The sequence below is a fragment of the Mobula hypostoma genome, chromosome 2 (assembly GCF_963921235.1).
Source record: "Mobula hypostoma chromosome 2, sMobHyp1.1, whole genome shotgun sequence".
Lineage (NCBI taxonomy): Eukaryota > Metazoa > Chordata > Chondrichthyes > Myliobatiformes > Myliobatidae > Mobula > Mobula hypostoma.
In genome coordinates this window covers 128272038-128294272 of record NC_086098.1, presented here as the reverse complement: position 1 = coordinate 128294272, position 22235 = coordinate 128272038, and the positions used below count along the sequence as shown (strand labels likewise).

Below are 22235 nucleotides of genomic sequence, written 5' to 3'. Positions count from 1 at the left end.
AGGTTTAACACAAGAACATAAGAAATAGGAGCAGGAGTAGGCCACCTGGCTCATCAAGCCTGCTCCACCATTCAATAAGATCATGGCTGTTCTGACCATGGACTCATCTCCACCTACCTGCCTTTTCCCCATAACCCTTAATTCCCCTACTATGCAAAAATCTATCGGAACTTGTCTTAAATACATTTACTGAGGTAGCCCTCTACTACCTCATTGGGCAAAGAATTCCACAGATTCATCCCCCATCCAAGCCCTCAATACTATGGGTGGTCCAGTCAATACAGGGGAAATTAAAATCTCCCTCTAATACAACCCCATTGTTCTGAAAACCAAGAGCAATTTATCTGCACACTTGCTCCTCAAATTCCCTCTGGCTTTTGGGGGGAGGGGGTCGGTCTAAAATACAGACCCAGTAGAGAGTCTCTTCTTCTTCTTTCTAAGTTGTACCTATATAGCCTCATTGGACGATCCCCCAAGAATGCCATGTCTAAGTACTGCTGTTACACCCTCTCCTTGCTTACCTGAACCTCTGTCACACCAACAGCATATGGAATGTATCCTGGAATATTGAGCTGACAGTCCTGCCTTTCTGACAGCCCTGTTTCTGTTATGGCTATGATATCTGAATCCTCAGGGCCAATCCACGCTCTGAGTTTACCTGTGACGTTTTACCTGTTAAACCTCAAGCATTGAAGTAAACGCAGTTTAACTGAATATTCCATTCCCTGCGTTCACAGTGTCCCTGGCTATCCTAATTACCTAATTGGTTTCATTGGCTACTGCTTTATCCCATGATTTGTTCCTGCTGAGAGTCCCACATCCCTGGCCATCCAGTATAAACTCTCCTGTGTAGTATTAGTAAATTTTCTGTTTAAGATGGTGCTGGTGAATCTCAGCAAGTTCAGGCTGCTGGCTAACGAAACAAGGAAAACAACTAAATACTTTTGTTAATCACTCTTCTTCTGGCAAGCGATCATTGCAAGCAATAGTCTGTGACTTCCCTTTGGATCTGGAGGCAATTCGATGCAGCAGAACCGAGGTGAGGCGAGGCAGCAGGCCTGTCGCTGAGAACGAGGAGGACCTGATGTTCAATCGATTTAAGTGCTGGGCCACATCAGAACGGTTGGGCACAGGACAAATCATGGTGGCGGGGTCCAGGCCCCAGAGCAGATCAGAGCAATTGAACCCGATGCATGGACGCTGGGCCAAAGGTCAGGGTGTCAGGGCCTGCGGCAAGGGTCGGGCCAGTTCAGCTCACCACTCTATGACATTTACTTGGCTTTGCGCTGAACAATGGGTCTGTAGAAGGACTCTCTTTGTGGTCTTCAGTTCAGCACGCTATTTGCTTGTGTTTATTGTTTGCTTGAAATGTTTTCTTTCACTCTACTGACTGGGTGTTTGATGGTCTTTATAAAATTTTTTTTAGGATTTCTTCATTTTGGGGCTGCCTGTTAGGAGAAGAAGCTCAAGGTTGTATAATGTATACAGTACATACTTTGATAATAAAATTACTTTAAACTTTGAACTTTTCCTGCAAGGATATATCCCTTTCTATTTCTGATTTTGTTAGCACATGGCACTGAGAGTAATCAGGAGATCACTACCTTGAGTCTTCCCTGTTAATTTCTTACCTAACACCCTATACTCTCTACTTACGCAGTAACTTAAACCAGCGTATACTTCTCAATTACTAGTTTAATCATAAATCCTTCTGGACCATTCTGATGTCTTCAGTAAAACAGAAATGAAAATTCTGATTATCTTACATTTCAGCTCTCCATGGAACTAGTATTTTGTGCTCTCCCTCCCTCTACATCTTAAAATCTTCACTTTTCCGCAATCCTGATGAAAATTCAGCAACCTGAAATGGTGGTTCTGTTTCATCAATCCACCAATCCTTATACATCTCAAAGACTCAAGCTAGGGTGGCAAGCTTGACATGGTACACTGCACAGCAGAAGATTTGAATCTCCCAACAATGGGCTCCACATCCAACTGCTTGACAGGTAATGCCCTGCGAGGGATCAGTAGGCTGTCCGCAACCTTCCGGAAAGGTGGCACAGTGGTGCAGCTGCCTCAGAGTGCCAGGGACCCAGGTTCAATCCTAACCTCTGCTGCTGGATGTTTAGAGAAGGAGAGTCCACAGACCCCCTCCGTTAATGGGCGTTACGCGTCCATGGCATGAAAAAGGTTGGGAACCCCTGGTTTAGAGTTTGCACATTCTCCCTGTGATCACCTATGTTTCCTCCCACATCCCAAAAACTTGCAGGTTGTCAGGTTAATTGATCAATGTATATGCTCTACAGGAAGGATAGTACTCATCATGGAGAGCTGATGGCAATGGCATGAGAGGAAAATGAGGTTAACATGCTTGATGGTGATGTGGACTTGGTAAAAGGCTTGCTCATACACTGTATAACACCATGCCTCTAAAACAGCAACTTTGCATTCTGCCACATTGACTACTTAGCACCACATGATTATTTCCTTTCTACAGTGTCCAGTATTAGAATGCAAATCACTGGAAACACTTAGCAGGTCAGGCTTCATCTGTGGAAAGACAGTCAAGAAGTACTGGGTACAGCTTTGATTGCCTGTTATACAAAAGACATCATTAAACTAGAAAGAGTGCAGAAAGATTTACAGTTAGAGGGAGAGCTTTGTTCCTTTGAGTTTAGTAGATGGAGGGGTGACTTACACAATGGTATATGAAATTATGAAAGGCATGGATAGGGTGAACGCACAGTCCTGTTCCCACAGAAGGAGAGCAAAAAAACTAGAAGGCACAGGTTTAAGGTGAGAGAGCAAAAGACTTACAAGGGACATGAAAGACAAATTCTTCACTCAAATGGTAGTGAATGAGTAAGGCAGCATCTATGGAAATTAATGAACAGTGGCAGTTTTGGGCCAAGACCATTCTCCAGGACGTTTGGCCTTGGCCCAAAATCGACTCTTTATTCATTTCCATAGATGCTGCCTGGCCTGTTGAGTTCTTCCAGTGTTTTGTGCATGTGGTCTGAATTTCCAGTAACCACAGATTTTTTCGTGCTTATAGAAAGGGTTGCCAACAAAAGTGGTTGAGGTAGGTCCCATAACAACAATTGGAAACGTGCATCGATAGGGAAGGATCAGAGGGATATCGGTCAAATAAGGAGAAATGGATTTAGCTTAGATGGGCATCTTGGTTGGCATGGATAAGATGGGCCAAAGGGCTACTTCCATGTTACAGTATGTTACTCTGAAAATTAGCATATCAGATCCAGGGCCATTCATCAGAATTGGGGGAGAAAAAAAGAGTTAGTTCTTAATAGCAGAGATTTCCAGCATTAACAGTTCTAAGAACAGTGCCTTAGGAAGGTGGCATCGATCAGTAAGGATTGCCACTGCCCAGGACATGCCTTCTTCATATTGTTACTGTCGGGAAGGAGGTACAGAAGCCTGAGGCACACACTCAGTGACTCCGGAACAGCTTCTTCCCCTCTGCCATCCGATTTCTAAATGGTCATTGAACCCTTGAACACTACCTCACTAATTTGTTATTTTTATGTTTTTTTGCACTACTTATTTTAAATTACCTATTTAGTAGACATATATATATATGTCATATATATGTGTGTGTGTGTGTGTGTATATATGTGTATATATATATATATACACATACACTTAATGTGACTCAGTTTATTTCCCTCTATATTTATTTATCATGTATTTCTTTGCACTGCTGCCGTAGAGTTAACAAATCTCACAATGTATGACAGTGATATTAAATCTGATTCTGAAGCAGCAATAATGTCTCCGTTTCACTGAGCACTAGTGTATGAGTTTAATCCCTTGTATAGCAGCTAAATTGTCAGGGTCTACATGTAAACGCTGCCTGCAAGAACATTTCCACAAACCCCTGAGGACAGGAAGGCAGACAGAGGCATGTAGTGTATTTTATTGAACAAGGCGCAGAATGTCAGTGCAACGCGATCAATTAGCAGCACAGCAGCTAGTTTGGCCACCGCTAGCGAACTGTATATTTCTGGTCACCGTACATGTGAAGGATGCACCAGAGAGAGAGAGCAGGGGAGATTTATGAGGATGTTGCTAGTTCTATTGAATTAGAGTTATGAGCAGACTTGATTGGATTGTTTGGTTTGGAACAGAGAAGAGACTTAAATAGAGGTGTTTAAAGTGATGTGGGGCCCGGAAAGGGTGAAGGAATAATCAGGAAACACTGATATAAATTAATTGCTAGAAGAAATGGAGGGATATTGAGACAAAAATAATTTCACTCAACACACAAATGAGGTTTAGAACTCATTGACCAGGGAGGATGGTGGAGGCAGGAAGCTTAAAAATCTCTTCATGAGCACATGAAGGGTGAAGGATGGAGAGCAGGTTAGTGAGGTTAATGATGGTAGCTGGTCAGGATGTGATGGGATGAAAGTTTCTGTACCATAAATGTCAGCAAAAGTATAGTTCGAAAAGGAAAGAAGTACTTTCTGCCTCCTTTCACTTATTAACATAACGTTCGACTGACTGATCTCAATCCACAAGTTCGTGTGAGCACCGTTGGCATGTGGTTGGTAAAGGGTGGGATCATGGGAGTGAGTCAGCAGCAGGGAGACACTGGCAGTCAGGACTCTGTGCTTTGTCTTTAGATGCAGCCATGTCTGGGTGCCCCGTAATGCGAGACTGTGCCTTGGGGTCTAACTCCTACAGCACAGGAGGCTGCTGTTGTTTTGAGTCACCATGTGCATGCCATGTGTCCGAGGTCGGCTGTAAAAACATCTGAGCCACCTGGTGGGTTCTCGTTTTCCTTTAATGAGGGAATATTCCAAGAGCCAGTTTCATCGACCATTGCCAAAACTGGACACACACAGGCACTGGAGGAATGTGCTAGGTTGTGATGAAAGATCAGAAAAAGTGGGGCAATTTAACCAGTGCATAAATTGACTCCGGCATAGCTTAGCTGTCAGCGTCTTGTGTTTTCGGCAAGTGAGCCAGATCAGCTTAATGGTGACTTCCTTGCCTATTTCAATTCTCCTACTCTATGGTTCTGGGTAGCAGGGTGAAGATATATCTCTACAGTAGCCTGAAGGTCATCCTTGGGCAGAGCAGCTGGTGCATATCACAAGTCCTGGTTATATGACCACTGACACCTGGCAGACAATATCTGAAAGGTATTGATAATGGCTGGGGTCATCCGTCTTGTAAAGACACTGCCCAGAAGAAGGCAATGGCAAACTACTTCTGTAGAAAAATTTGTGAAGAACAATCATGGTCATAGACCATGATCACCTACATCATACGACACAGCACATAAAGATGATGATTCTATGGATCAATGGGACATGCACTTTTGACTGGCACCCTGTGAATTGGTGGGTTACAGACTCTGTCCCAGAATTCATAGATTAATGGGACACGGGTTCCGCTGATCAACAAGACAAGAGGTTTGATCCTGGACTGTGAACAGGATCATCGGTTCTAGGCCTGGGCTTCACGGATCAGCAGGACATGTACTCTGGCACTTTCTCCGTGTGAACTAACAGGGAGGAGATTCCAGCCCTGTATTCCATGGATCAATGGAATAAGGGTCCTTATCCTGCCGCTAGGGATTAATGGGACATGGATCTGGCTCCCAGACTCATGGATCAATAGGGCCAGGTAGAAAAGGCTCCTTGATTCTTTATTTTATTTTTATTTAGTTACTTAGAGATACAATGTGGAAACTTTGAGTCCTTCGAGTCATGCCACTCAGTAACCACCAATTTAACCCTATCCTACTTATGGGCCAATTTACAATGACCAATTAACTTACTAACCAGAATGTCTTTGGACTGTGGGGGGAATCCAGAGCACCCGGAGAAAACCTACACATTCCATGGGGAGGATATACAGACTCCTTACAAATGATGTCAGAATCGAACTCTGAACTCTGACACTCAGAGCCATACTGCTATGCTACCTTGGTGCCCAGATTCTCTCCTGATTTTTCAAACTAAGCTCTCGTTTATCCCATTGGAGGAATGGTTTCACTGTCTTAGCCAATTAACATCAAAGAAAGATGCAGACCTCAAGACTGCAAAAATAACACCTGAGCATAACATCTGAACCATTATCAAGACCAGGTAACCATATATAAAGACAGTGGGGAGACACCCACCCTCTGCAGAACCTCTGCCCTCAGTTGTGAGTGCCATTCCATTATAAAACAGAAACATATTAAGAGGAGTTGGTTACACAAGCTCATTTTGCCATTTGGTAAAATCATGTCTGTGACCTAACTCCATGCGTATGCCTGTCGTGTTCAAAAACACCATTTAACAAGAGTGTATCAGTTCCATTTTTAAAATTAACAACAGATATTGCATATCTTGTGAACAAAAGTTCCAAAATTTGTACTAGCTCTTTGTTCAGAACTTCTCTTTCCTAGCTCCAGTATAAGGGGCACACTTTCAGAACAAGGGGTCACCTGTTTCAGATGGAGAAGAGGCGGAAGTTCTTCTCTCATGGGGTTGTGAATTCATGTGATCAGTGACCTGCTGAGGCAGAGTCATTGCACACATTTGAAACAGATGGACTGAGAGATGGACTGCTCAGGGGATATGGATTTGATGCAGGAACGTTGTGTTGAGGGAATGATTAGATCAGCCAGGACTGAGTGAATGTTGGGAGCTGGCTTGAGGGGATGGTTGGCCTCATCCAACTGTTTCACGTGTTGATGTTCTTTTATCTTAAAATCCCCATGCAATGGAACTAATTTCTGTCCACACATCCCATCAGTTTTTGAAGAATTTTTACAATTTCAATTGACTCTTAACCACCAAATTTCAAAACCTCCTATCTTGTTAAATCTCTCCTTGTAATTGAAGCCTTGAAACCCAGGATCAGTGTAGCAAAGCCATAAGACAATAAGACATAGAAGCAGAATTAAGCCACTCAGCCCACCGAGTCCGCTCTACCTGTTGATCATGGCAGATTTATTTTCCTTTTCAACCTCATTCTCCAGCCTTCACCTCGTAACCTTTGACATCCTTACAACCTATCAACCCCTGCTTTAAATATACCCAATGACTTGGCCTCCATAGTCAAATGTGACAATGAATTCCAAATGTTCTTCTCCCGCTGACTAAAGAAATTCTACTTTATTTCTGTTCTAAACAGACATCCTTGTATTCTGAGGCTGTGCCCTTTGGTCCAAGACTCTCCCACTAATGGAAATAACCTCTCCATGTCCATTCTGTTGAGGCCTTTCAATATTCAGTTGGTTTTAATGAGATTCCCCCCCGCCCCCCCATTCTTCTAAACTCAAGTGAGTACAAACCCAGAGCAATCAAACAGTACTCATATATTAAGCTGTTCATTCCCGGGATCACTCTCATAAACCTCCTCGGGATCCTCTCCAACGCCAGCACATCTTTTCTTACATATGGGGACCAAAACTGCTCACAATACTCCAAAGGTGGTCTGTCTTGTGACGTCTGAGCATTACATTCTTGTTTTTGTATTCTAGTCCTCTCAAAATGAATGCTAACATTGCATTTGCCTTCTTTTCTACTAATACAACCTGCAAGTTAACCTTTAGGGAATTTGGCACCAGGACTCCCAAGTCCCTTTGCACCCCCAAGTTCTGAATTCACCCCCTCTTTAAAAAAATAAAACAGACTATCTTTATTCCTTCTACTGAAGTGCATGACCATACACTTCCCTATACTGTATTCCATCAGCCACTTCTCTGCACATTCTCTAAGCTGTTCAAGTCCTTCTGAAGATTCCCTGATTTCTGAGCATTACCTGACCCTCCAACTATATTTGTAACTTCTGCAAATCTGGCCACAAAGCCTTCAACTACATCATCCACATCACTGATATATAAAGTTAAAAGAAGCATTCCCAATCCCAGTCCCAGCTGAACACCACTAGTCAATGGCAACCAACTAGAAAATACCCACTTTATTCCGACTCCTTGCTTTCTGCCAGTCAGCCAATCTTCTGTCCATGCTAGTATATTTCCTGTAATACCATGGGCTTCTATCTTGTTTAGCAGCCTCATGTGGGCACCTTGTCAAAGGTCTTCTGAAATCTGTACTGGAATCTTTCCTAATACTGTATATAAATGCAAAGGAACGGCAGGCAACCCTCAGGTTTGAAGGACCATGCTTCCTATTGGCCAGACACTTTGCATTCCCTCACGCACATTCCAGTACCATGTACAAAACTGTCTCTTTGGAAGGCTTGTTTACAGTGATGCTTATAGCTCAAGGATAAACAAAGCTAGAAAAGCACTAAAAAAAAAGCCAAAGAAATTCACGGTCAAAGGAACTTTTATTTGAGAAAACAAGCAGTCAGAAAATAACGTGCCATCACCTTTTTCCAGCCTGGCACACTGGCGTCTCCCCTTGCAAAGCTGCAGGGGCGGGCAAAGTTCTCTCTTATTGGCTGCTGATTTAATAGTCTTTTGTTTCTTGGCAAAGTTGCCCAGTGTAAGAGGCCAAGATAAATCTGTTAGTTATTTTTACAGAGTTGGTAACGGCTGCCAGCAAAGTAGTGATTGAGAAGAAGGCTGTATATTTGCCTTCTTCATTTTTCCTTGCCTTGTGCCACTTTGCCTGTCTGGGCCACTGTAGTTTGGGCAGTGATGGGATTATCATCACAGAGGCATGGTGTGATACAGCATAAAAACAGGCTCAGTTTCTCACTGTGCCAATGATGAAGCAGCTGTTTAAGGCCATAAGATATAGAAGGAATATTGGGCCATTTGCCCCATCAAGTTTGCTCTACCATAAAAGCAGGCTGACTTTTTTCACAACTCCATTCTTCCTTAAACCCCTTACCTATCAGTATCTGCTTTAAATACAATTGATGACTGTGCCTCCACAGCCCTCTGTGACAATAAATTCCACAGATTCACCAGCCTCCGGCTGAATAAATTCCTCCTCATCTCCGTTCTGAAGGGACATCCCATTAATCTGAAGTTTTGCCTCCAGATCCTGGACGCTCCTACTAATGGAAACATCCTCTCCACGTCCACTCTATAAAGGCCTTTCAGTTATTGGTAGCTTTCAATAAGATTCACCTGCTATTCTTCTGAACTCAATGTGATACAGGATAGAGACATCAAACGCTCCTCATACGTGAAGCCTTTCATTCCTGGGATCATTCAATCCCATTATTTATTCTCTCCGCATCCCCAGAAAGGTGGCTTAGATTCAAACACTTACTGAAACAGTAGGGTCAATTTACAGTACAGTGACCTCTACCAACCTCTACAGCTTTGGAATATGGAAGGGGAAAGTGTGGTACCTGGAGCATCTGGGAGAAGCCCCGTTGTTGTGTATTTAATATTTCAATAATATTAGAGTAATCTTGTGTGTGTGTATATATATATTCTTGTTCATTTAAATAATTCATTACAGGTTATATGTGAAAATACGTTAATTGCATATGCTATCATGCTACCACGTGATAAGTACAGGCCTCACTTAAAGTAAAGACGAATCCAGATCTGCATTCCTGGACTCCCGTGTCTTTCTTTGAATTAATTTAATATCTTGAAGTTACAAAACATAACATCCATGGTCCAGGGACAACGTGGAAACTCCACGCAGAATACACCTGAGGTCAGGATCGAACCTGTGTCACTGGAGATGTTCAGCAGTTTCCAAATATATCTGAAAGTGTCTTCTAGGCCTACCACCGCATCAATTTCTTGAACTTCCAGTAATTTTCCCCCAGCTCTTCTCCTTCACCATTCCCCATTCCTGTTTCCCTCTTTATCTTACCTCCTTCCCCCGCCCATCACCTCCCTCTGGTGCTCCTCCTCCTTCCCTTTCTTCTAAGATCTTCTGCCCTGTCCTGTCAGATTCCCCCTCATCCAGCCCTTTATCTCTTTCATCAATCAACTTCCCAGCTTTTTATTTCTCCTCTTCCCTTTTCCAGTTTCACTTGTCACCTGCGACCCTGTGCTTCTTGCTCCCATCCCCCCACCTCCCTGCACTGACTTCGCATCGTTTCTCCCAGTCCTGCTTAAGTGTTTCAGTTGGAAAAATCGACTGTTTATTCACTTCCACAGATGCTGCCTGACCTGCTGAGTTCCTACAACATTTTGTGTGTTTTGCCCCATATTATTTTAAATTTCCTCTTATCAAAGAAAAGGGCCATTCGGCCTATCGACTCTTTGCCAGCTCTCAGAGCAATCCTATCGATCTATTTCCTTCCCATACTTCCTTGTGATCTGTTCTGTCACATTGCCATCAACTCCCTGCATGTTTCTCCCACCACTCAGCTGCACACCAGGATCGATTTAAAGCAGTCAATGCACCTACCACACTGCACTCTTTGGGATGTGGAGGATTTGGAGAAGGTGCAGATGAGATTTTTAGGATGCTGTCTGGATTAGAGGGCATGTGCTATAAGAAGAAGTTGGACACACTGGGGTTGCTTTCTTTGGAGCGGTGAAGGCTAAGAGGAGATCTGATAGAAGTTTATAAGATTATGAAAATTATGAGAGGCATAGATAGAGCAGACAGCTGGTATCTAAATGTTTAATACCAGAGGGGTTGCATTTAGGGTGAGCGGGGCTAAGTTCAAAGGAGATGTGCGGGTAAGTATTTTTTGCACTGAGTGGTGGATGCATAGAATGCACTACCAGTTGTAGAGGCAAATACCACAAAGGTGCTTACGAGGCTCTCAGATAGGCAAAAGAATATGTAAAGAATGGGCAGATAAGCTCATAGATACAAGCAATTCTGCAGATACTGCAAATTCAGAACAACACTTGCACAATGTTGGAAGAACTTGGCTGGTCAGGCAGCATCTAAGGAGATGAATAAAGGATCAACATTTTGGACAGAGAATTCATGATGTAGACAGAAGGGTTTAGTTTATCAGACACAAGAAAATCTGCAGATGCTGGACATCCAAAGCAACACACAAAAAATGCTGGAGCAACTCATCAGGTCAGGCAGCATCCATAAAAATGAAGAGAGTTGACCTTTCCAGTTAGGTGTTTAATTAATGAGGTGTTAGTGCAAGGCCAAGTGGTTAAAGTGTTCGTCTCGTGATCTGAGGTGGCTAGTTCGAGCCTTGGCTGAGGCAGCATGTTGTGTCCTTGAGCAAGGCACTTAACCACACATTGCTCTGCGACGACACCGGTGCCAAGCTCTATGGGTCCTAATGCCCTTCCCTTGGACAACGTTGGTAGCGTGGAGAGGGGAGACTTGCAGCATGGGCAACTGCTGGTCTTCCATACAACCTTGCCCAGGCCTTTGCCCTGAAAACCTTCTAAGGCGCAAATCCATGGTCTCACGAGACTAACGGATGCCTATAATAATGTAAGGAATTTGGCACAACATCGTAGGCCAATGGGCCATGTTCCTGTTCTGTACTGTTCTATATTCTAGGAAACTCTATCAGTCACAGGGAGGAATGTTTGCATTCCACACAAAGAGCCCCAGAGGTGAAGATTACACCTGTGAGGCAGCAGCTCCACTAGTTGTGCTACATTATCACTACTCTTCTAGATGCCTGCTTATCCATTCTTTCTCAGCAAAATTCCCAGCTCTTTAAGGAATCATGAGAATGGCAGTCGCAAGAATCTCCGGATGCTGGAATCTGGAGCAAAACTAAACAGTTAAAGAATTCAGCAGATCGGGCAGCATTGGTGCAGGCAGATGGACAGTCAGGACACTTTGCAGGGTCTAGACCTGAAACTTCATCAAAAGGCATCACCTCTGATGCCAGTACTTCCAGGGTACTGAAATGGCATGTTAGCCCAGATTTTTTCGCCAGGAGCTCTCAATAAGTTATGATGTTGTATATCAGAGATGACGGTCCATCCTAAGATAATTAGTGATACGATTTTCAAACCTGTAAATATTAACATGCGCGTGGGCAAATAATCACGATTTCTAACGATAGCATTGTTAAGCATTCAGTCTCCTGGTGCTGTTAGATGGAAACTTGGGACAGAGCAGGGTTGCTTGACTCATTCAGTATCTAAACTTCTCTCTCCCTCATGATGTTGCCTTCTTTTAACAGCTGTATAAACCAAAACATGGAAAATGATAACACTTCCCCCTAATTGAACTCAAGGGTATTTCCTTTCATCCACAGCCCTTGTTGTTAAGCATCAGACATCTCTAATATCATCAGGATCGTGGGCAGCCAGGATCCTTCAGATGTTCAAGCACCTGGAAACTGCATCGTGGGCTGCATGGCTCACATTTCAGGGACTGTGCATCCAACTGTCAGATTGGGGCTGACGTACTCAGCAGAAAATTGACCAGATATTAATTTAAAACAAAATAAAAAGGAACTGTACTCACAGCCTCAAGATATCCCGAGTGTTTCATGGCTAGCGAAGTGCTGTTATAAAAAGTGTGCCAGCCAATTCTCACTCCAAGACCGGTGCCTCTGGTATTCCATTTGGGATATCATAGACCACTGTGAAGTGTACTGTTGTCATACTGGACACAGCAGAGTCCATTATCATACAGCCAGCTCCCGTAAACAGCAACAACCCACAGGAAGGACATGATTAAGCTAGAGGGAGCTGCAGAAAATGGACATGACTAAGCTAAAGAGGGGCAGCACTTAACGGTGAATGTAACACTAGTAAAATGCTAGTGACCTGGGTTAAATTCTGTCTTTGCCTGTAAGGAGTTTGTACATTCTCTCTGTGACCACGTGGGTTTCCTCCCACATTCCAAAGACGTACATGTTTAATTACTAAAACTTAGTAGCTTAATTGGTCACACGGAAGTAATTGGACAATGCTGGCTTATTGGGCCAGAAGGGCCTGTTACCATGCTGTATCTCAAAATAAAATATGAAAAAAGATCCACAGGGACAATCCCTAGACTTGAGAGTTTCAAGTCCTGTCACTCCTGTGAAGTAAATTTAATGGTCTACCACTTCACTTCAGATGGAAATTACAAGTCAACCACAGTAGTGTCTCTGGAGTTAGCTGGCAATTGGAAGGATGCTGTATAACTCTACAAATCTATGACTGAAAAATCATTCTGATATGGCGATTTGCTGGCCTTAGATACAAGGATAACTCTGCTGTGACTTCTTTGAGATCTAACTGGTTAAACATCGAAGGCAGGAGTTCCCAAGCTGAGATCCACGAACCCCTTGGTTAATGGTAGGGGGGTGTCCATGGTTTAAAAAATGTCGGGAGCCCCTGGTGTAAAGGATCAGCTGGATATCTGACAATCCAGGACTTCCCCACTGCTGCAGCAGAACGTGCCACCATAGATCTTCATACTGACAGCTCTGAATCAGCGCTTGAACCACAGCCATATGAGTCAGAAGCAAAAGGATGTTTCCAACCAAGTCACATTTGCCTCTTTGTATTCATGGAGTAAGCACAGCAATGGGCCCAGATGAGTGTTCGACTTGGGTTTGTTCCTGACCATTGGTGTTGTCCTGTTAAAGCCTGCATGTTCTCCCTGTGCACCCCACCCCCCCCCCCATGGACCACCCTGAGTGCTCTGGTTTTCTCCCACACTTCAAAGGTGTCTGGGTTGATGGAGTTAATTGACTTTTGTAAATTGCCCCCAGATGTGTAGGTGAGTGGTATAAACTGTGGGGGGGGGGGGGCAGATGGAAAAACGGTTCATGGGAATGTGGGAAGAATTAAAATGGGATAGGATATACAGAGAATGCAGACACTGTATTCTTGAGCAACAATCTTCCGCAGGAAATCCGTGGGTTGAGGAGCATCTATCAGAGGTAAAAGTCCTGATGCAGGTTTTAATCTGAAACATTATCAACTCCTTTCCCCCTACGGATGTTGTTCAATCTACTGAGCACCTCCAGCAGTTTGTTTGTTAATTAAAATGAGATTTGTGTGTGATTTGAGCGGATAGGTGGTTGATGGGCAGCACACATTCAGTGGTCCGAATGGCCTATTTTCGTACTCTATGACTCTATGCAAGTCTTCTTTGCTTTCTCTTTTTGTAAAATCAGACCTCTGCTGTGCTGTGCCTGATTACTTAAGAGGTTGTACATAAACAATGAGGCTTTCTCTTCCACCATGCACAGGAACCTGGCCTCGGACCTCCAGCCCTGCATGCTTCCGTTCGTTGTCAGCCTCTCTTATGGACAACCTCCAAAGATGTCAGTGTCCCAAAATCTTGGTCAAGGCAGGTGTTGGATTACAAAACAAAGTCACAGGCCTTTCAGCCCAGGTTGTTCATGCTAACTAAATTGGTTCCTGAGAGTCATGATAGGCTGTGACAGTCAGTCTGCCCATATCTTGCTTTCTCTAGGACTATTGATGGGAGGAACTGTTGCACAGTGCAAAATCACCTGTCAAATCACCCTGACCTAAAAATTAACAATGAGTCATGAAAATGATGTGATTGCAGAGTTTGGTTAGTCTGTGATGTGTAATTCAACTCCTAGCATCCTAAAGCCTTTACACCATCTACAAACTATGTCAGGGTGTGACCTGAGCTGCAACAACGTTCAAAGTGTTCTATCCCACCAAAAGAAGGACCAAAAACCTGCGTAAATTAGCATCCCATCTTCCTCACTAGGTGGAGTGGGGTAGAGATAGATCTCTACCAAAGGAGGTGTAAGGCTAGCCTGCAGGTGATCTTCGGGCAAGGTGTAGCACCTGCTTAGCTCCCTGATCAGGGTCAGGTGAAGCCATGGGAGCAGGTGGTGGATGGTCGTATGAATAGCTGGTGCATATCACAAGTTCTGCTTATATGACCACTGACACCAGGCAGACAATCTCTAAAGAGTATTGATAACGGCTGGGGTTACCCATCTTGTTAAGATGCTGCCCAGAAAAATGCAATGGCAAACACTTCTGTAGAAAAGTTTGCCACGAACAATCATGGTCACAGAAAGACCATGATCACTGATGTCATATGACATGGCACATAATGAACAAATTCTCTCTAAGCTTTCATCCCTTGCACAAGTAGTGCACAAAGACTATAGTGTATACCTACTGTATAGCGCATCGCAGTTGCTCACCCACACTACTCCAACATCACCTCCCAGTCCCATTAGGAAAAACAAGGGCTGCAGGTGAATGGGAACACCATCACCTGCAAAATCCCCTCTAAATTGTGCAGCTTAGTTGGAAACATACTTCATCAGGTCTGCAATGGTTTGAGAAAGTGTCTCATCATACCTCAGGGTGAGAGAGCTATACAGTTCAGAAACAAGCCCTTCAGCCCAGTCTCCATGTTAAACATTTAAGCAAAGCCATTTGCTCATGTTTGAAACGTATCTCTCTAAACCAAGGGTTCCCAACCTGGGGTCAGCAGACCACTTGGTCAATGGTAGGGCATAAAAAAAAGGTTGGGAATCCCTGCTAAACCTTTCCTATCCATGTTCACATGACTAGGAGATGTATTTTAAATGCTGTTAATGTAACTTAGCAGCTCATTCCATACATGCACAATCTTCTGCATGTAGGAGTTGCCCCTCAAGTCCCTTTTAAAGCTTCCCCCTCTCATCTTAAAGCTATGCTCTTTCATTTTTGACTCCCTTTATCTGGGAAAAGAACAGTGTCCATTCACCCTATCTGGGCTTCTCATGCTTTAATACACCTTCATAAGGTCACCTCTTCTATCACCTACTGGCCTGCCCTACAATACAAACCTTCGAAACCTGGCAACATTCTTGTAAATTTCCTCTGCACTCCTTCTGGTTTAATAATATCATTTCTATAATGGGGTAACTAAATTTGTACATAGTGTTTCAAGTGCGGACTCACCAATGTCTTGTACAACTGCAAAATAATGTTCCATGGGCCGTTAGGGATGGACAGTAAATGCTGGCCCGATCAGATGTCAGAAATGAATAAATAGATCTCTAAAAGGCAGAGATTGCGACCCCATCGGCCGAGGTCCTTCCGCCCCGTGCCCCGTGCTACTCAGCCACACTTACCACAAGCTCTGCAAACCTGGCGTTGAGTTCGTCGGTGGGTGGCATGGGCAGGGAGAACTCCAGCAGCTGCAGAGGCACGCTGCTGTCCTTGAAGGTGATCTCTGGATGCTCGCTACTCCGGAAGCAGCAAAGGAATCCCAAAACATGACGGTTCCGCTTCCGAGGCGCCATGGTCAGCATCTGTAGTGCTAGCTAGAGCTCATGGTCTGAAACAAGATGGAGAAAGAGTCATAAATATGAGAGGACCTTTAAGCTCTATCTCTGTGATTGGGTTATACAGCATGGAATCAGGCCCTTTGGTCAGCTGAAGCCTTGCCCACTATCAATCACCTATTTATCCTTGTCCAATTTGTTTTAATTCTCTCCACATTCCTATCAATTGCCCTCAGATTCTGACACTCTACTGCACACATGGAGGTAATTTACAATGAACAATTAACGTACTGACCCACATATCTTTGGGACGTGAGAGGAGAAAACCAAAGCATTCAAAGGAAATCCACCCAGTCACAGGCAGAACCTGAAAACTCTATACCAACAGCACCTCAAGGTCAGGATCGAATTGGGATCACTGGACCCATGAGACTGCAGCTCTACTTGCCGTCTGTCTAAACTGCAAGAATGAAAACTTAAATGGAAGATGACCCAGCATCTCAGTAGTTATCAAATTGGGCCATGGTTCAGAGCAGGTGAATTCAAAACCAGTCCCAAAAGTCTTAATTTATTGTTAACAACTAGTAAAAGTGACTACAAAGATATCTGAAATCAGAAATATTCAACTTTATTGTCACTCCTTAAGAAACACTTCTCACATATACGCGAATTTGCCCAAACCAACTGTATATGGTTGGTTATGATGTGTTTCTGTAGTTGATCTGACTTCTACTAACGGAGCAAACAGCGCCAGTCAGGACAACAAAGATGGACACTGAAATGACAGTAGTGTTCACGACCTAAGGTCAAATATATTAAAAACAATATTACTATGTCAGGTGTAGTGTGGAGCAACAAACAATCCACTGGAGGAACTCAGCAGGTTGAGCAGCATCTATGGGGGAGGGTGGTAGGAAAAAGGAATCATTGAGGTTTTGGGTTTGAAACTCTGTATCAAGTTGTACCAAAAAAATTGGGCTCTCCAATTCCTTACGGAGGAGAAAAATCACTCTTACCACTGACAACTGACTCTAGGCACACTACTGCCATCTGAAGTGAAGCAGTGAACCACTAAGTTCATGGAATATTAAGTATCGAGTTAGAGAGTCCTAGAACTATACAGCATGGAAACCAGCCCTTCAGCCCAGCTTGTCCATACTAACCAAGTTGACTGACTGAGCTAGCCCCTCTTTCTGAAAAGTTAAGTGTCCCCACCTCTGCCACTTCCTCTGGCAGCTTGTTCCACCACACATGCCTACCAATCTCTTTGTGGAAAAAAGTTGTCCCTCAGGACCCTGTCACCTTAAACCTATGCCTTCTAGTTTTGGACTCCCCTACTCTGTGACCATTCACCTTCTCTATCCCCCTGATGAGCTTATAAATCTCGATAAGGTCACCCCTCTGCCAGGGGGAAAAAAGGGATGGACAACAAATTAGGGACAGACATTAAAAGGCATCCATCAGTCTTGCAAGATAATGGATCTGTGCCTGGAAAGTCTTCACCCTCCAGGGCACAGGCCTGGGCAAGGTTGTATGGAAGACCAGCAAGTCTCCCCTCTCCACAACACCAATGTTGTCCAAGGGAAGGGCATTAGGACCTATACAGCTTGGCACCAGTGCTGTCGCAGAGCAATGTGTGATTAAGTGCCTTGCTCAAGGAGCTAACACGTTCCCTCGGCTGGGGCTCGAACTCACGACCTTCAGGTCGCTAGTCCAATGCCTTAACCACTTGGCCACGTGCCAGGGGACTTACATTATAGATGTATATAACATCATGGGGCACAGGTAAAGTGAACTGTCACAGTTTTTTTTTTCCTGAAGCAATGGGAGTCTAAATTCAGAGAACACATTTTAGGGTGAGAGGGGAAAGATTTAAGAGGGATTTGAGGTCCAGTTTTTCAGTGGTGGGTATGTGAGATGTGCTTTCAAAGTAAGTGGTAAAGACAGCTACAATTAGAATACTTAATAGATATTTGTACAGGGAAAGTTTAGAGAGCTAAATGTGGGCAATCGGGACTAGTGTAGGATGATAATATGGTTGGCATGGAATCATTGGGCCAAAGGGCCAGTTTCCATACTCTACAACACATTGCGTTGCCTTGTTTCTACCACAGTAAGCTTTGCGCTTGAGCTGTGTGCTAAATCATTCTGAGGGTGATGTCTTTCCAGCTCAGTAGCTGCACAGAGCTGCTTCAATAACAGAGAAAGCAGAAACTGTCTCCACACTTCATAGTGACTGAAACAAAGACCCCCGTTGGTAAGAGTCAAAGGCTGCCTGGAACTGTCCAACAAGAGCCATCACAACTCACGTCAGCTACACTGACTGCGGCTGTGCGGCTGCTTCGGGTGCTGCGGGGAGAACAATAACAGTTTCACAAACACTTGCTCTATTCTTGTCAACTCAAGTGGAGCTAACAGAGATTATGGCGAGCACCAGTGTGTGACAAGCCACAGTCAACTAATCAAAGGCTATCTGAGCCTTGGCCAGACCTCCAAGGTTAAGGGTGACTTATTTCCTCTGCGGTGCTGAGGAGTGGGAGCTGCCTGTGTGTAATTACTTTAGTTGTGGTATTGCCACAAATGAAGTACACAGAACTGACAGAATGTCTTGGTAGGGAGATGCAAGATAAGTGGAAACTAGGCTCTGCTGAACCATTTTAGCAGGTGTACACTTGTGGACGCTCATTTTCTCTCTCTCTCTCTCTCTCTCTCACACACACACACACACACACACACACACACACACACACGAGAATTCATATATGCACTCACATATACAGAAGAAAATACACATACATAGACAGTGACTTTCACTGGGAATAATTCCAACACACATTGATTCTCACTAGGTATAGTTTCATAGACATTAAATCTCACTGGGGTGCAGTCCCACATACTGATCTTCACTAGGGTAGAGTTCCATAAATGTTGACTCTCACTGGGGTACAGTCCCTCACCTTCTTACAAATCTATAAGACTCTCACAAATTTCAAATGGATATATGGAGAGTATTCTGACTGGTTGCATCACAGTCTGTTATGGATGGACGAACGCACAGAAACGCAATAGACTGAAGAGCGGTTATAAATTCAGCTAGCACCTCCTTCTTCATCATCAAAGGCATCTTCAAGAGGCAATGCCTCAAGTAGTCAGCAACCATCACCATATGGGGCACAACAGCTTTCCATTACTACCATCAAGGAGGAGGTACGGGAGCCTGAAAACCCATACTTAGTGCTTTAGGAACAGCTTCTTTCCCTCCATCATGAACACGACCTCTTTATTCCTTTTTTTGCCTCGTGTTTTGCAATGTATAATAATTTTATGCTGAGCAAAACAATAATTGAAGTCTGTTAACAGATCTGATTCTGATACATTTCTAAGCCAGCCTGGTGTGCAACTTGTCGAGGAAACTGCAGGTGGTGGTGTTCATAATTGCCAGTGTCTTTGCTGGTAGCAGAAGTCACTAGTTTAGGAGGTGCCATCAGAGTAGACTGAAGAACTACCTGGAGTACACCTTGTACACAGAACACTGTGACTTCTGTTTAGATGGAGGTGAAGAGAAGGCAGAGTTAGGATGTTTACTTATATTGCTTTATTATTGTCACATGTACCAAGAAACAGTGAAAAGCTTTTGTTTACATATCACCTGGACAGATCATCATGCCATACATAAGTATATCGTGGTATTAGTATAGAAAACAATGCAGAATATTGTTTTACAATACTATAAAAAGGGAGAAGTGCAGTGCAGATTGGGAAATAAAGTGCAAGGGCCACGACAATCTGAATTGGGAGATCAAGAACATAAACACGAGAAATTCTGCAGATGCTGTAAATTCAAAGCAACGCACACAATATGCTGCAGGGACTCGACAGCATTTATTGAAATAAACAAACAGTCGATGATTCGTGCCAAGAGACTTCGTAAGGGCTAGAAAGAAAGTGGGAAGTCGTCAGAGTAAAAAAAACTGGAGGGAGGAGGAAGGAGGATAGCAAGAAGGTATTAGGTGAAACCAGATGGGTAGGAAAGATAAAGGGCTGGGGGCAATGAATCTGATAGGAGAGGAGAGTGGATCATAGCAGAAAGGCATGAAGGAGGGGAGCCAGGAGGAGGTTGATGGGCAGGTGAGAAGAGGTAAGAGGCCAGTGTGGGGAATAGAAGAAGAGGAGAGATCAAGAATTCAATTTTAGTGGACAAGAGATCCATTCAAGAGTCTGATAACAGAGATAGATGCTTTTGTATCTTCTGCCTGATTGGATGTGGGAGAAGCAAGAATGGCCAGGGTGGGAGGGGTCCTTGATTATGTATCACCGATGTGGTCTGTTTTGTCCGGGTAACGTAGCAGCAGGGCTATTGTGAATCATTTTTAACATGAGTATTGCCACTATTAACATGCTATCTGGTGGGGTTAACAAAAGCTTTTCTTTATTTTCCATACCCTTTAAGAGTCTAACACTCGCACAGTTTTACACGCTGTTTGTTAAGAATTACAACTTTCTGGAGGCTGGCTTCCATTCATCACTCAGACAGAGCCAACTGATAAGAGCTTGATTGGTATCATTGCATAATGACTCCATTGTCAGTGTAGCATGCCAGAATGGTAGGCGATGAACCAAGGGGATCTTGGTCTATTTTTTGCAGAGCAATTCCTGTACATCGACAATAAACAGCAAAAGCTCAGTAACCAAAGGGGAAGGGGACATCTTAGACCAGCTGTGTGTCTGTCTGAGAATGTCTCACACACACATGTACCTTTGGACTGTTGTGAAGTACTGGTGACGAATCCCCTTCTGCGGGTTAAAGTAGTGCACACAATCACACAACCCAGTTTTTAGCCAAGATGAGATCAACACTGATACCTGACTGAGCCTGGAGTTTACCTTTTGCATGATCCACTCCCATGCTGGAAGCCAGGTGCAGCAGTTGAAGCAGATGAACACAATATCAGGCTCAAGTAAACAATTCAAAGACAATGATCAGTGAAATTGCTCTGCCCTAAATCTGCTTACCATAATTTATAATGAAAACAGGAAATGCCGGAAACACTCTGTGGGCCAGTCAGCATCAATTGGAAGAGAAGCAGGAATTAATGATTAATGTTCTGATGAATTGTTATTATCTGAAGCCCGACCTCTCTCTAGTGACACACATCAAAGTTGCTGGTGAACGCAGCAGGCCAAGCAGCATCTATAGGAAGAGGCGCAGTCGACGTTTCAGGCCGAGACCCTTCGTCAGGACTAACTGAAGGAAGAGTGAGTAAGGGATTTGAAAGCTGGAGGGGGAGGGGGAGATGCAAAATGATAGGAGAAGACAGGAGGGGGAGGGATAGAGCCGAGAGCTGGACAGGTGATAGGCAAAAGGGGATACGAGAGGATCATGGGACAGGAGGTCCAGGAAGAAAGACGGGGGGGGGTGACCCAGAGGATGGGCAAGAGGTATATTCAGAGGGACAGAGGGAGAAAAAGGAGAGTGAGAGAAAGAATGTGTGCATAAAAAGAGTAACAGGTGGGGTACGAGGGGGAGGTGGGGCCTAGCGGAAGTTAGAGAAGTCAATGTTCATGCCATCAGGTTGGAGGCTACCCAGACGGAATATAAGGTGTTGTTCCTCCAACCTGAGTGTGGCTTCATCTTTACAGTAGAGGAGGCCGTGGATAGACATGTCAGAATGGGAATGGGATGTGGAATTAAAATGTGTGGCCACTGGGAGATCCTGCTTTCTCTGGCGGACAGAGCGTAGATGTTCAGCAAAGCGGTCTCCCAGTCTCTCTAGTGAGATGTGTGACTGTGCCTCTTTGTATTTCCACTATTTCCTGTTTTTATTTCATATTTGAACAATGCCCAATTAGCGAATAGGATTGATTGATAAAAGCAAATAAAAATAAGGCAGGGGTAAGTGGAGCGGCCATTGCAGGAGTGGACAGTTTTAGAGTCGTTATTTGATGCCTAAGATCTTCGAGGCTTCAGCAAGGAGAGGCTTGTGTTACAAAAGGTGAAAGGCTGTAGGTATATTTTTTTCCAGTTTATTTATTGTTTCCTTCTTTATATTTGCACAGTTAGAACAGTGGTAATGACAGGCAGGATAGTTGAATGTTCATCTTGTGGGATATGGGAAGGCAGAGAGACTTCCAGTGTCCCTGATGACTTCACCTGCAAGAAGTGCATCCAGCTGCAG

At 44.0% G+C, this 22235-nt stretch overlaps 1 protein-coding gene across 3 annotated transcripts in view; it reads right to left on the bottom strand.

Annotated features, from left to right (window-relative positions):
- daam2 (dishevelled associated activator of morphogenesis 2) overlaps positions 1–22235 on the bottom strand; it is a 397811-nt gene that overhangs the window by 223468 nt on the left and 152108 nt on the right. For all 3 annotated transcript variants that reach the window (XM_063040647.1, XM_063040649.1, XM_063040648.1), the window contains exon 2: positions 15907–16112. In XM_063040647.1, coding sequence (XP_062896717.1) covers positions 15907–16086 — 180 coding nt within the window. In that variant the 5' untranslated portion in view covers positions 16087–16112. The remainder of the gene's footprint in view (positions 1–15906; positions 16113–22235) is intronic.